General features: G+C 45.4%; 1 protein-coding gene across 1 annotated transcript; it reads left to right on the forward strand.

Annotated features, from left to right (window-relative positions):
• Positions 1-13823: 13823 nt before the first annotated feature.
• Positions 13824-15761, forward strand: LOC144148409 (uncharacterized). Its single transcript, XM_077679945.1, has one exon. It carries the CDS (start codon positions 13824-13826, stop codon positions 15759-15761), a length of 1938 nt encoding a protein of 645 aa, XP_077536071.1.
• Positions 15762-16207: the final 446 nt, after the last annotated feature.

Raw genomic sequence — 16207 nt, forward strand, 5'->3', positions numbered from 1 at the left:
ACCCACACACGCACTTACACACACACAACAAAAAAGCACGTTGGGCGACGTGTTACACTTAACCTAAGGAAATGTTCCAAACAGCATCTTTGAAAACATGCCAACAGTTGCAGCATAAACCCCGCTAACCCCCACACATGATATAACTACCTGATAATAAATGATGTGGTAGTATCACCCACCCTCCAAAAAAAAATACGCATAAAGCCTCACGGGAAAGAGAAAAGTCTGATATCTCGGCAATGTTGCGCAGTAGATTATTCAAATTGATGCATGTGTTGTGGAGTAAGGAATAAAAGAAAGGTGCTCATACGACAGTGTGCTATTGATATTTATGCGTGTGATCTGTACAAGCCGAGCGGTACGCAGGCATCTAAATTAGTTTGTTTTTAGGAGAGGCATCATTATATATCTTGCAAAAGAGGCTGAGTGGAAAAACGTTCCGGCGGAACGATAACCAAGGTAATGTTAGTGTAGACTTCATAGATGTGACACTAGCAGTGCGGTTGTAATTGTACAGAACGAAGCGACATGCTTTGTTTAGTAAAAAGTCCTCTCGCTTGATCTCGGTTAGCGTGACTGGGATCTCAAATAGCGGGGGCATTCAGAAGTTTCGAACGAGCTCAATTTTTATACAAACGTAGTTCTAAAGAAAAAGGGGCTTTGCTCAAAAACCTCCGCAGGTAACCAAGCATTTGGTTCGAACTATCTGTTGTTTTCTCAATATTAGGTTTCTGTCGTATTGTGGAACTTATGAGCACGCCAAGACAACGCTAAGATGTTACATTTTCTAAGTTAAAATTGTTTGTTTGTTATTGGGAAGTCCTCCATCCTCTTTAAGACTCGCAATAATTTACACTTCTCTGGATTTAGTTAAATCTTCCTCTTTTCACACTCAGCTATAGCGGTTTTTAAATCTTGTGGCAGGTTACATTTGTCATGATCATCATAGATTTAGCGATAAATGACGCACTCTCCTGCGTTTAAATGTACATTACAAGAGGCATACCTGGGTAAATCCATAATGTGAACAAGAAACAATAATGAACCAGGGACAGAACCTTGGGGTACGCCAGACGTCCTGTGGATTAGAAGGGAATCGTGGTCAATTATAGACAGATACTTTTCACGGTTGTCTAGAAAGAATTCAAGCCATGTTAGTCTTTTTCAGAACAGATATATTTTATAGAGTTTTTAAGTTGGTAATGCGTAATTAACCCAGTTGAACGCCTTGCGAAAATCAAGAAAAATGCAGTCTGCCCGTGAATATTTATCAAGTATGCTGTGCAAGAAATGAAAGAAAATGACTAACTGCGTTTACTTGAGAATGATCTACGGAAACCTTGTTCAGCATAAGGAAAATGGGAGTTTGAGTCCTTAAAGTTGAAAATTTTAGTGTACAATACATGCTCTTCAATCTTTCAAGGTATACAGGTCCGTGAAATTGGTCGATCCTTGTACGGGGAGTGTCTATTACCGGACATAAATTCCCGGACTACTTTGCCTATTTTCTATCGGAGTGGTAAGGGGCCTTGGTAATGCGATTGCTCGAATAGCTTACTTTAAAAAATAGAACAGTAAACCTTCGCCTACTTCAGAAACTTAGAACTTTTCCTAGCAATGATGCAAGACAATGAAAGTTTGAGCGACTCGATTATCTTCATAACACCATAGCGCCCAATAACAACAGGAAATATAACAGTAAATAACAGTATAAACAGGAAAGTAACAGTAATTACAACAGTAAACTCAAAAACCTCTGGAACGTCAGGAAGAGTTGATTGCAGGCAAAATGCGCGGAAGAAAGTGTCAAATAAAAGCAAACCCCCTTGTCAGGGCGAAACAAACTCGTCAGCGTCATTGAAACAATGTATTTGTACTGTTTTTGTTGGATTACGGAATTCTAAACTTCATGGGGTCATTTGATGGCAAGTTCGGCAGTGTTCTTGTTATTAAATGTTTCTTAGTTTCACAGACATTAGTGTTACATTTGGATTCTGTTTTGCGGTTTATCTTCCAGCGATCACTTGTATTATGTTGTAATGCTCTGCGAAAAAGCTGTTTTTTTTTTCCAGAGGCACTTCAGCGTGTCGTTGAACAATGGGGCTCCCGTGTTTTAGCGAGTATGAATTATAGGCACATGCTCTTCTGTTAGTTCATTCACCTTAATCTGAAAAAGGTCCAAATTTTCCTGCATACTCCGCTGTTTGAATCCTGTAATAATGAAATAAAAAATTTGCACATTTTTTTACTTATAGTGTCGAAATTTGCTTTATTGTAATCGCGAATTTTTTTATAACGTCAACACTACGAGGAGTGGTAACGTCGAGAAAAAAATCGTAACATGCTATGATCGCAGAGACCGGTTCCGGGTGTGTAGATAGAATGGAATATACTGTATAGAGCAGGTAGCGGTACACCGGGTGAGATGCTTAACCCATTTATTAAGCTGAAACATGAGCTTAAAAAAAGACGTTTTGACCGGTGGTGGAAAACGGGTCAAGCAGAGGGTATGAGCCGGGCCATTTGATGTTCGAAAAATTGAAAATCACCCATCAAAACAATATTCCAAACATTGTAACGGCAAATAACACTATAATATGGCCATTAAGATCATCAACAAACGTTGCGGAAGCACCAGGAGGGGGGTAACAGGCGCCTAACACTTTTGTTTTTGCATTTAAGTGTTAGACAGAACCATATACTGTTTGTTATAGACCTTGTTTCTATGAGCCCATGGAATGCACTTAGATACGGCTATTAACGTGCCGCCACCACTCCTACCCTCCCTGTCACAGCGATTAACTTTATATTATTTATTTTCCTCGAAGATCTCGCTTCTGAGCGCATTTGCACTGAGCAATGTCTCTGTTAAAAAGGTTAGGTCTGCGTCACTTGAAGTTATTGCAAAATGAAGTTCATCATGCTTGCGCCTAACATTTTTTGCATTACCAAAAACGATTGAAACAGGTGAAAGAACGCCCGCTTCGCCCCACTGCCCACGGGTAATTGTCATGACCGGGAATTAGAAGGCTCCACCACAGATGAGATTATATGCTGATTGGCAGGTGACCGAGTGTACGATGTGGGCGGAGGAACGATGGAAACAGGAGTGGAAGCAGGAGGCATGGTGAACTGAGCTGCCTCCAGCGCACTATCGCTCTGCCGGTCATATCCGTGGGTTGTATTGCCTAAACTAATCTTTGTATTTCGAAGCCGAAATTCGGGTTATTGTGGCAGTAACTTCCCAAAAGCTATTATTATTTAGGAGTTTGCTTTGTATCTGAGAAAAATCTTCCGGAGTTGATATATTGCAGTCCTTGAGTTTTTTTTCGCCGTGCAAAAACCTGCCGTCTTGTTTTGAAATTCGGGAACTGCACGATAACAGGACGCCATTTTTGGTCGCGATAAAAACCGCCAGCGCGATGCGCACGCTCGATTAATTTGTGGCCAAAGACGGCATCTAAGTGTCCTTTGAATATATCAACAAATTTTTAATCCTTCTGATCCTACGCCTCCTTGGCACCCGCAATTCCATAAAAATAAGGTTATTTCTGCGACTTTTGTTTTTCAGCTCATCCCAGCGGCTTCTGAAATCGTCACTCTGTTTCATTACACTTCTAACTGAGTCTTGAATAGACAGAAGGCTCCGTTCAATGTTGTCTAGATCATTTGGTTTAGCCTCAATCTTCATTAACTGCTCGTTAAAACCTGAAATGTTATTTTCCATATATTGTTGTGCAAGTCTGACATCATTTAAACCTTTCAAAAGGGCAGCTTCACCTTGCGTGAGATCGGTTTTCCCCTGTTGTAATTTTTCAGACTGGCGTTTTAGGGCTCGCATATATTGCGATATTTATTGTTGTACGTCTGCTTCGTGGTTAAATTCTATTTAGCATTTTGTGTTGGGTTGGGTGTTGATGAATTGGCTGAATCACTGCAGCAAAGTAGCAACATAACAACCACGTCAGCGCATTCTTAAAAAAACATGAAACATAATGTTTGGGCTAGGGAACAAGAGTAAGAGACGATTGCTAGACTGTCTGGTGTACAGGGAGCAGGATTTGCGAACCTGCACAAAAAAAAAAGGAACGAGGTGTCAGCCATGCTAGCTGATAGGCCGCTGCCATGCCAACAAAAGTGGTTCCACATGAGGGGTATCTTTATATCCAGCGCAGATAGGGCTGACGGCATCGTGTTGCTTTCGTCATTGCAGCGATAAAGGTTCTTCCGTAGGCATATCTCACACTTGAATGGCAGAAAAATGGCCGTCATTGTATGCCAGATCCAGGAATTTCTCCGATGGGTAGGCGGTGGCTGCTTAATGGTGAAAACCGTCCAGCAACGGGACAAAATGCTGCACAAACAAAGGCTGGAGGTTTCAGCCATGCCACCTGCTAGGCCGCTGCCATGCACAGACAATATTCAAAACATGAAGCAGCCCATATCGTTGCTTATATTTTTCTTTTTTAGTACTCCGCGTGTTTTGATCATGTCTTTACTTTGTAATAAGCTGCTAATTATAAGTTAATTTTTTGGGCTTCTCCACTGATGTACGTCTCAAAAAACAAGAGTTTCAGAGACCCTGCTATAAGGTGAAAAATGCGGACAACTTTTCCACTGATGTATTAAAAAAGAGAAGAGTGGATATTTTGTGCCGGTAGGGACGAATTATATAATTTGTTGAATATGCTATTACAGACCAATTTGTCCGGCACACCGTCACAATTCCTCCTTTTTTTCAAATACGTTTGTATCCTTTGTGATGTAAGCTTTGTATTTCTACTTTTTGTTAAAGACGATAGTCTGTCTTAGGCTACTTAACGGCAGAAAGTTTGATCTCTCTGTATTTATGTCTGTCTGTCTGTCTCTCTATCTGTGACTAGATTAAGCCACCCGTCCGAAGTGAAACAGAACCTCCGAAATAGTTTTATATAACCAGCGCCAAATCTAAACGTCTGCGTTAAGTGACAACGTTCAGACTTGTCAAAATGCCAAGCTTCCTTAAAATTTTTACTGAAAGAACACTGCAAATATCAGTTATGTATAGACTTCCTGTCTGATATTTCCGTAATATCTTTTTCTTATACAAGGAGGCTTGGCATTTGCGATAGCAATGAAATATTACATCAACTGCAGAAATCCTTCGCCTGCTGTTACCCGCGCTACTATAGGTCCTGGCGGCATTTTAAGAAATCCAATGGCAACAGTAACGAAAGGTTACACTAGATAGGGATTACGTTCTAGGTGGAACGCACGTAGAGTAAGGAAAACCTGGTTTATGAATGGTGGAGTATTGTGGCTCAATCACGCGCGTCTCCACCGTACGGAAGCGCTTGCATCGAGGCACCCGGCCTGGAGTAGTGAAACGCAAAATATTTAATTTGACTTGGGCAAATTTCTAGCGTGATGTCTTTGAAGAAGCCATACGGGAGACGAACAGCATGAGACGGTAGCGAGAAAAGGAATGGAGGCATTTACTTGGTGGGGGCGCCAGTCGACTATCATCTTTCGTCGGCATTTGAAATGAAAGGAGCAGATAGGCGTCCATTTATAAACTACTCTCATCTTAGTGCTGTACGTGTTGTAAAGAAAAACATGTTTTAGATTATTGTATTTTTGCCATTTATCTTCGTGCCAGCAAGCCCGTTACGATGGAAAGTGTACATCACTAAGTAAATAGGGCCAGGCATACATACGCCAGCTTTCTTGGGTAATAATTTTGATGTGGTTAGGCGCTGTTTTGGACTGTCTGACCTGTTGTCTTCATTTTCTGTTTCTACATCACGATACCCAGCTTCCTGTGAGTCGGAAAGACGGGAATAGTTTTTTGAAAATTGGGAACCGCAAGCCGTGAACAGCGGAATGGAGAAGCAATGCTCACCGTTGTTTTCTTTCTTGATATGTGAAGTTTCTGGTAGAGAAAAGTCTCAGCAAATGGACGGAAACGTTTTAATAAAAATTACACCATCTTCCTGTAGGAAACCGCGAGTAGTATGCGAAGCAGCCATGGGGTCGACTGAAGTTATAATGAGTTTTAAGTTCGCCGTTTCCGTTGACGTACAGCTACGCGTGCCCTCGTTGTATCAGTAATTTCTTTACGTAGTTTGAATGAGTGAAGGACTGAAGGCGCGTTCGTAGCACATGCTCCCGCCTCGATTGGTAGCGCACTGGGAAGAGGGCCACGTACCTTTCGCTCCGGCGAGAGAGTCGTGGGATCGAAAGCGAGCGCCTAACGATTCCTTTTTACAGTGGACTGCGCTGACGTCAGCCCAAACGCTGACGTGGCTGAAGAGACGCGCATGCGCAGTAGAGTGTGGACGGCAGACAACGACAACGACAACGAGGGGTGGAGGGACACAGCCCCGAACAAGAGATGCTTATCATCTAAAACACTAAAGGCCCTCAGGTCCTTGTTAAAAAAGTGTCACTTGGGAAGCATAATTGGTATCGGGCCGCAATGAACTAGAAGGTTTTTAAGTGAGCACAGTGACGGTACAGTGGCGCTGCTGGTCGAAACCACACGAAGGCCGCTATTCCGGGCATTGTCTTCCGGCCGTTTATACCTTGAGAAATGGAATAATGGATTGTACGTATTTGGGAAGTTGGAAATAGGAGTTTGCACATGTTTTACTATAGCAGCTACGCGAAAGGCTTTCCCCTGTCCAAGCCTGCCCTTGCGCCTAAAACGACCATGCGGTGTGGTATGGGTGAAAATGTACGTTACTGTCGGAAGCTGCGCGGGCACGACATTCTTAGAGTTATTTTTAACCCATCAACAGAACCATACTTTGGACGTGTTCTTCCGCATGAGTGGTGTGTTATAGCTGGTGTATCAGCTGATCACCACTTTCAAGTTCTTCCTTTACTCAACAGGAGTATGAGTGCAGGTTTCAGAGTTATCCCCAAGTGTGGATAATTTGGTAGCCAGGTTCGTCGGATGTAATTCACTTCTTTGAAAATCAAGGATATTTGAATTACAGCGACTGCTTTTGTTTACTAATCTGTGAGAAATTCCAACGGAATCGTTTTTGTGAACTTTTGCCGCCTTATTACCGCCAATGAGCACTGTGCTCGATCGGTCACTCGATGTGCTTAATGCAACGGCGTAGATGCATTCAGTGTGTGTGTGTGTGCATGAATGTGTGCGTGCATTGGTGGTTGCGTCATGCGTGTGGACGTGAGTGTGTGACAATGAATACATAAAAAAACTAAGGGACGCAATTTAAGCTTTACGGAGTGTAAGGTTTTTGACCTCATGCACATGCAAGGCAGTTTTGCTTATCACTGGCAAGACAACCCAGGCAGAAAGGACTATAAGGTCAGAGCACATGACAACGGAATGTCCAATCTAATTACCATGGTCACACCATGTGCAGAGAATGCAAACAAAGTCTTTCTAGCAAATTTCATTACAAATTTAGCGGATATGAAAAATACACGGTTGTTTGTACATTTATTCTATTACAGTATTCAATATCAATGTCTTAGACGCTACAGTGAAACCTGAAAGCGAAAAAAATATGTACAGTGGGTTTGGTATTTCATGATTGGATTATGCTAGTGTCTGGTTCATAAAACATGGTTTCGTTAACTCGCAGGAATACACCACTCTGAACGGCTGCATACGTACAGACGGGTGCATGGCGTCGCACAATGTATTCTAACAATGATAAATTATCCTTCTATCAGCAGCAAATTGTTGAGCGTTATGTGCGGGGAAAGCCTTTTTGGGCAATATGCGATCTTTTACACCCTTCTTATCAAAAAGACAAGGAGTTGAGAAGTTAAGACACCATTTCTTGTCAGGTCTTCAATACGTCGCTTTCTCGTTTTGCTAAATTTGCATCTAAAGACGTAAAACAGCGCCAGAACTTCTTGATTTATTGATTTATTGTTTATTTTAATGCACCAGGTTACTTTTCACCACCTGGTGATCTTTAACGAGCCAGCATCAGAAAAGCGGACGCCGTGGCCTGGTATCAAACTTGGTCCTTGGGCTCAGCAGCACAATGCCTCAGCTACTGAGCCACCGCTGTGGGTGGCTCAGTGGCTACGGCTTCAAGGTCAGGTGTGCACGTCATGACCAGGATTGCGTACAGCATTTGTACACAATCAAGGTCATGATCTTCGCTAGTTAGGTACTTCTTGTTAATTGTGAGTTGATTGCATAGACTGCCGATCCGGCATGTCGTGTATCGAGTCCCTGTCACGTGTGGCGCATCATACATAGGGCAGACAGGTAGATGTGCCAATGTAAGATTGCGAGAGCATGCGCTCTCCTTCGACAAACGTCCGCGACCGCCCCTGCCTCCACACTGCCACAAGTGTGGCTGCAACCCGGTGTTTCACGAAACTGATATTGTTAGCGAGCACCAGAAGCAGCTACACCGCGAGATAGTTGAAGCCTATCACATTAGCAAAAGGGTCGAAAAGTGTGTGAGCCACCCTTCAGTGGTGCTTAGTGATAAAGAGGTATAGTTCATGGATAACGACAAGTAAGTCATGTTCCCGTTTGCACTTTTATCTGGTTCTGTTTGTTTTCTTTGTATGCTACTTTAACACGTGCGGCGTTGTTTGCTTTCAATATCAATGTTTTTTGAGGGTTTTCAATGAATTTAGTTGAGATTCAGCGCTTCTCCAGTGGTTGGTCTTTCTGTCTGTCCCGTTCTTCGCGCTGTGATTAAGTATGATTGCATCTAATTGATACATATTGTGAATACCGCTTATATATTCTAAGGCAATTAGTCGAGGCTCACGTAGCTGGTTTCGAGGATTTATTTACGGGGGAGACGTCAAACGAGCATAGATTTGAGTTTTCCCGACGATCGCCGATATCACGCGGAAAATCGCCCTATGTGGTGCTTCTTCTGGCCTTGATTCGACCGCTGCACTCCCGGCACGGGCGAATAGCCATCGTCTGTGAAAGTTCAATGGTCGCAGGTTCTTACAAGTTGAACTGACATCGGCAACCGAAGCATCTCAGGACCGCTGCAAAGTCTTGCAGCCGAAGAGAGCTTGTGGGCCTCTTGCCGATGGCTTGGTCAAAAAGAGCAGGTGTTTGGCTTACACCAGCGAACTTTCAGCATACGGCGAAGGCACAATTTTTAGAATGGGGATCACACTTTGACCGAGGAATGGGGCAGAAATTTCCTGGGCAATGATGCACAGGTGTTGCTTAGCAGTACTAGATAGCGGTGCTTGGGTTAGTATGGAAGTAAATATTATGAACACGCACAAAACCATAGTTATCCTTGTGTTAATTGCAAGTTAGCGTTGAATTGTTTATGATGAAAGGGGTTTAATGATTCCACTGCAACTTCCATGTCGTGTGACTTGGTGGTGGGCTTGGTCGGCAGCAACCAATCTCCAAGCAAGGCTTTTGATGTCAGGGTAAAATCACCACAAAGTGTCTATGGAGTCCCAAATGTTTCACCTGTTTTCCTTATTATCTCGAATATTTGAATGGAGTGTGTGGTAAAATAAGTATAAGTATGGGTACGGCAGCCTTTTTAGTAAACCGAACATTAGGCAAGGAGAGGACATGGTAGGGGGAATGTTGACTGCGCGCAGCTTAAGGCCAAATAAAATCCTTTCTCTGCAACTGGTGTCTATCAGCGGAGTTGATTCCCGAATCCAAGACACTGGTATCAAATCCCACAGTATTACGCTAGTCAAGCTTCGTTTCAATACCTGCACTGCCGACCTACTTTTTTGGGGGGCCTCTTCGAAAGAACGAAATTTACAACAATTTTATTGATCACCCAGAAACCTCACTAGTTGTGTTCGCTTTTCGTAAACGAATGCAGTTCAGGACTTCAAAGTTTGTCTAATTCACCCAAATGTAACGCTGCACCCCTGTTTATTATCGAGATTTGTATTCAATCGCTTTCATCCTTATAAAACGTACTTTGTATTTATTAGTGATTTGTTTTCGTTACCTAGGTTGATCAGTACATACTCAAACGTTTGGCATTTTTTACGACCTATTTACTTTAGAATTGTAACCCCGGGGCTTTCCTTCTGAGTTCGTGAAGCAACCTTTTTACGTCTTTTCAGGATTCACTGAACAAGCTGATGCCATATGTTTATTCAAAGTGTCCCTAAAGTTCTACATCAACTTCGAACAATTGTTTCTTCTGGTCAAACATTCTGAATTCCGTCCACTATTAGCAATAAACCATTTTGTAGATATCGTGTCTCCATGGCTGCTAAGCTCAATGATAGGTAGGTTTCTTGTTCCTATTTGGATTTGGTGTAACTACGCAGCGATGCTAATGCAACAAAATGAGCCCGTCGTCTTTTAATAACAGCGCAGCAGTTTAGCACTCCGTTCACTCCGGAGTTTCACAAAAACTGAGATTAGCAGTTTAAAGAAAACAAATCACCGGCACCGTCAGGTGCCTCGTAGATCAGCAGTTAGTCAGTCATCCTACACACTCGGCTGCGACCGTGAATTAGTACCAAAGGGTCTAACGGTTTACTCACTCAGCTGTGACTGTGGAGGGAGGAATCGTGCCACCTGTTCTGCACAAAACACCGGAGAAGGAACACGTTGCGCAAGGAGGCGCCTAGGTTAGTTGTGCGCGCCCCGTTCGTTCCGTCCGTTTGTGCGATTTATTTCTTATTGTCCTTTGTAGTAATAAAGAAGAAGTAAAGTTGGTGCGTCGGGGAAGAAGAAGCAAATCTTCTGAAATCGTGGACTCAAGCCGTCGTGCTGATCGTAAAGGTTGCGTACAGCTTCGCTTACATTCATGCCTTACAGGCTAGTGTGAGCTTCCTGTATTTTTTATTGTTCACGGGTCTTTGTGCCCGCCACCTTTTACTTTTGAGGTAGTTCGATCCACTGGGGGGAGGAGAACGTGCCCAACTTCAATTTGTGGTTATGGTATTTTCCGAAAAATGAATTAATTATTCTCAAGGGATTTTTTCTCACAAAGTAACTACATGTCCCCAGTTATTATTACCCTATAGCAGCCCTTACTGAGCCGTCAATAGGCATCCCTTTATAGTCACTTGTTTCCTTTCTTCCTTTCAGTTTTATGGGTTACCTATTCGCATTTCCCGTATATAACTTTTGGCGCGAAATTTTTCTTTCCTCGAACAAACTTTTATACTGGTTCTTCTCAGTATGGTACTTTTATCTCACGCACAGATAGATATACAGTTACAACGCCCTTCTTGTTCGTGGCAAATTTCCGAGCATTGATTGTCGTAGACGTACACCGCACTACCGGAATATACATTCGCAGTATACGGAGCGGCGTCTGTCGGCCCTCCTTAAGAGCTAAGGAATGGCTAAAGTAGTGTTTGACGTGATTGATGTTTTAGGGTTTGTAATGCCCTCAATGCAATGTCAGCAATAAGAAAGCTTAGTTTCTTCAGTTTTATTTAACATTTTCGTTGGTTTTCTTTGATTTTGGTGGTTTATGTCATTTGGTTCTGTTCAACAATGTACATCCCGAAATATGCCTGCGAAGAGCCACTGGAAATTAACTATATTCGACGCCTATAGTATTGTCGGATGACAGTTAAGTCGGAAGAATATTTAATAGCGTCAGTGTTAGAAAACGCGGTTCATGTTTGACGCCGACGCTGCACAGGCGATGAGTGACAGCGTATGGGACGCTCCCGGTTTTATTTGAACCACCTGGAGATCTTTAGCTTGCGCAGGTATCCCGACCACCCTTGCACTTTTGCTCTTCGCTTCAATCGGAAAGCCGGCCACCGCAGCCGCGAGTCGGACCCGTATCCTTGGTATCAGCAGCTCAACGCCATAGTAACTGCGCCACACCGACGGGTGGGGGCACGTTGGGAACAGGATTAAAGAAGACGAAAATGAAGCACGAGAATAATTAGACATTCAACACGTCTGAATCAACACGTCTGAAAAGAAAGGCGAAAAGGCGAGGCGGACGAAGGGACGTACAAAATGGAAGCAGACAAAGATTTGTTTAGAAGCACGGCTCACTTTTTGAGACGACCGAAGGAAACTGGAAACCCCTTTTTCGGAATCGCTCAGGAACACGCTTCTCTGCCCCGGTAGCCCTGTTGAGAAGCTATCCGCACAGAACCAGGCAACAGTGGCTCTTCCCAGATGCCCCAGCACCACCTTTCACTGATTCCACCCCAAGCGACGCTGGCCAATCGACAACCGTGGTGATCCAGTGGCACCGTTGCAGAACATAGGACGGCAACATATTGCTACCTAGCCCGACAGAGCGCTGGGCCAGTTACATTATCAGGACTGACAGGACACTCAGATTTCTTGGTATTTGCTATCCGCATGTAGTTGTATACTTGACATGGTTCATGCCTGTTGTAACTTCCTCGTCTTCACCCGTTCTAGCAGACGACGCTGATCATCATCATTTTCATCATGCTCTTCACGAGCTGCTGCATGCTCTCGTGGCTGCGTTGGCTCGCGCCACTTCTTCTAGTTTTACATTAAAGCCTCATCGCATCACGACAGGTCGCTCCCCTTCCTGAGCATCGCGCCGCAGCTGAAGGACCTAGAGGTCCAACACATGGTGCCGAAAACCCGGGTCTTCTAGACGACGCCAAGCCCATCGACGCACGGAGCCGCGAAAGCCCAGAAAAAGACGCTGCGCCTGCGATCTTGGCGAGTTCCCAGCTGCGTGCGACCGAATGGAATGACAGCTTCGACGACGCCGCAGCCTACGGGCGCAACTGGATGGCCTTCTAGAGGAAGCGGAAGACCACCTAAGGGGAAACAGAGAGGCGACGGCAGGAGCGGTGAGTGTACTGCTCGAAGAAATCAATGCATTTGATGGCCAGATAGAGAAGTTGGACGAGGCGATCTTTGAAGAGACACCGGAGGACCTAGTAGACAGCGAGACGACAGACGCGGGACAATACCGCGACAAGGTCGTAAGTGCTACCGCGAACCTTCGTCTGAAGCTGCAAGAATCCCGGTCTTCAACGCCACGTCCGAAGACCGTCCACCCATCACCGACTGGCAAATGCAAGCTTCCTCAGCTAGAGCTCCTCAAATTTGAGGGGATCCGCTGATCGTGGCAGCGATTCTGGACACAGTTTTCGGCAGCCGTCCACAACAACGACGAGCTCAGCACGGCTGATAAGTTTAACTACTTGAGCAGCCTCGTGACTGGAGCAGCTACATCAGCCATAGCCGGACTGTAAGCTACCGATTGCTGCTACAACGACGCCATCGAGATCCTGAAACAGCGCTTTGGAGATGACCGCATCATCGTGCAAGATCATCTGCGAGGCCTCCTGGACTTGAAGCCGGTGTCATCGTCATCCGACGTCCGACAACTGAGGCAACTTCACGATCGGGTCCAGGTGCACATTCGCAGCCTCAAAGCGCTTGGCACGAGCTCCACGACATACTGCACCATGCTTCGGGGAATCCTGCTAAGGGTTCTACCGACAGACATGGTCCTGCGCTTCCATGAGGGGCTAAAGACGTCACGTTCCACAGTTGATGCTTCGTTAAACGAACTCGGCGACTCAACCGGTCAAACGGGCCAGCCCGACCAGGAGCTTCAATTGCTCTTGGAATTCTTCCAACATCAGCTCATGTGTCGAGAAGCCGTTGCTGAAAACACCGCACAGAAAATTCATCGCACCCCAGAAGATGGACGTAAAGCCAACCATCCGCGTGACCTCCCTACAACCTCTGCGCTGCAAGGCTCAGCGACCGGGCCGCAGCGGTGCTTTTTTGCCACTCTGGAAACCACTCTGCCGACGCCTGCGATTCCAAGGAACTGAGCCTATCACGCAATAAGCGGATGCTCGCCAAAGCCGGAAGATGTTTCCGTTGCATCAAGAACGGCAACATGGCTAAACAGTGCAGAAGCCAGCCTAAATGTGGCAAGTGCTCGAGGAGGCATGTAACGTCCGTGTGCGCCTCAGACAGCACTAAGAGCGACGATGGCATCGTTACTTCGACCCCTGTCAACTTGGTCTTAAAGCAAGCGGGCTCAGTCGTGCTGCTGCAGACTCTCACAGCGAAAATAGCAGGCACGACAACAGCCGGGCGCTACCGAGTTCTCTTCGATGGAGGAAGTCAGCGAAGCTTTATTACTGCGAATGCTGCTCAGAGACTGGGTTGCGAACCGCTTGAAGAGGAGACGCTTACCGTTGGCGTGTTTGGAGGTCAACACACACGGAAAACAATGAAGAAGGTGCGAGTTCTGCTTTTCGCTGCAGACAACAAACGTCCAATCAGCATCGAAGCCCTGGAAGTGGACACGATTTGCAGCGAAAACATCCCTGTACCAGAAGAAAGAGTTCCAAGTGAGATTAATAATATGCACATCGATACGAAGGCTCTTTCGGTACAAGGAGTGGAGGATAAACCGATTGCGGTCCTCATTGGGTCAGATTATTATTGGGAGATAGTGACCGGTGCAGTGAGGCCTGTGCATGGAAAGTTGAAGGCCGTAGAGACCAAACTAGGATGGACTGTTCAAGGTCCACTGCCTGCTGCGGCCGACATCATTCAGTGTGCCAGCGTTGTTGTTCTTCGAACATTTGTTGAAGATCAAGAGATCTCAAAACTTTTGACTCGGTTCTGGGACCTTGAAAGCATCGGAGTCAAGGCCGAAGAACGAGCGATGAGCAACGATTCAGTGCTGACGAATTTCGAAGACAACATCTCGAAGAAAGGCCAGAGATACGAAGTCGCGTTACCATGGAAGGAGAGGGTTGATCTGTGTGATAATTATGCTGTTGCAAACAAGCGTCTGCACAGTTTGATGAACAAGCTCAACAGAGACCCTGAGCTCCTAGAAAGATACGACTGGACTATTCGAAAATACCTCAAGGAGGGATCTGCGGAAAGAGTACCACCAACAGGGCACTCTTCAGAAAGACTATATTGCATGCCGCATCGAGCTCAAATACGTGAGGACCGAGCTACAACAAAAGTGCGCATCGTGTTCGACGCGTCGTCTCACGAATCGGGTACGAAGTCGTTGACCGAGTACCTAGAAGCCGGCCCGAGTCTAATTCCAGACGTAGCAAGGCTATTGCTCCGTTTCCGACGGAACAAAGTTGCGATGATTGCCGACATTGAAAAGGCGTTCCTCCAGATTGACCTCTGGGAATCAGACAGAGATGCGCTTCGCTTCTTGTGGTTCAGGACATCACCGAAAGCAGGTCAGCCACTACCCGAACTAGGCATCTGGAGAATGACTCGGGTGCCCTTTGGAGCCACTTCGAGTTTTTTCCTACTGGCAGCTACATTGAAGCACCATTTTCGCTTCGTAGAGAACCGGTTCCCAGTGACAGCTCGACTCGTACAAGACTCGATGTACATGGACGACCTCCTGATTGGAGACGATACCACTGAAAACTCGATCCAGATGCATAGGGAAATATTGGAGATTTTGCGTGAAGCTTCCATGAACATTCCAAAATGGGCCAGCAACGACCCTGTTGTAGCTGCAGAGTTCGAACAAGGAATGACTTCGGCGGAAAAATCCCTTTGCTCGCCCTCTGGGACTCTTAAAGTGCTGGGACTACATTGGATGAAGCAGTCGGACACCTTTCCTTTCAAACCGGAGGGAATCCTTCACTTCATCAAGGAACATCAATGCACCAATCGGTTCGTGCTTCAGGTGGTGGGAAGGATCTACGATATCCTGGGGTTTTTGTCGCCTTTTTTAGTGCGGGCTAAAATCTTCCTACGAGATCTATGGAAGAAAAACCTCAACCGGGATGACCCCTTACCACCAAACTTGTCTTCTGTCTGGCTGAAATGGAGCAAATAGGTCGCCATGCTTCAGGATCTTCAGATTCCCAGGTTCCTAGCAGCCGGCGGTGAAGGCCATTACCAGAAATCAGACCACATTTTTTCGGACGCAAGTGAGTCGGCTTACGGGGCTGTAGCCTACCTCCGAACAGTCGACGCCAGCGGTCCCGTCACCATAATCTTACTGTTCGCGAAGACCAGAGTTGCGCCGTTAAAGAAGGTCACCCTAGCGAGGTTGGAATTGATGTCGGCTTTGCTTGCGTCCCGCATATACGACGACTTTGTCAAGAACTGTGACCTCGGCATTGTCGACAAAACATTTTGGTTAGATTCCCAGATTACACTTTGCTGGATAAGCAAAGACCCCACCTCCTGGAAGGCGTTTGTGCGAAACCGCACGCAAGAAATCCACACGTTAACAGATAAAACGTGGTGGAGATTCTCCTGGTGAAGAGAACCCGGCGG

Source organism: Haemaphysalis longicornis, unplaced genomic scaffold (assembly GCF_048455015.1).
Source record: "Haemaphysalis longicornis isolate Haplotype H1 unplaced genomic scaffold, Haemaphysalis longicornis Haplotype H1 scaffold_8, whole genome shotgun sequence".
In the NCBI taxonomy this organism is placed as follows: domain Eukaryota; kingdom Metazoa; phylum Arthropoda; class Arachnida; order Ixodida; family Ixodidae; genus Haemaphysalis; species Haemaphysalis longicornis.

Coding starts and splice junctions, on each gene's coding strand:
- LOC144148409 (XM_077679945.1), top strand. CDS start 13,824: ATGGCTAAACAGTGCAGAAGCCAGCCTAAATGTGGCAAGTGCTCGAGG.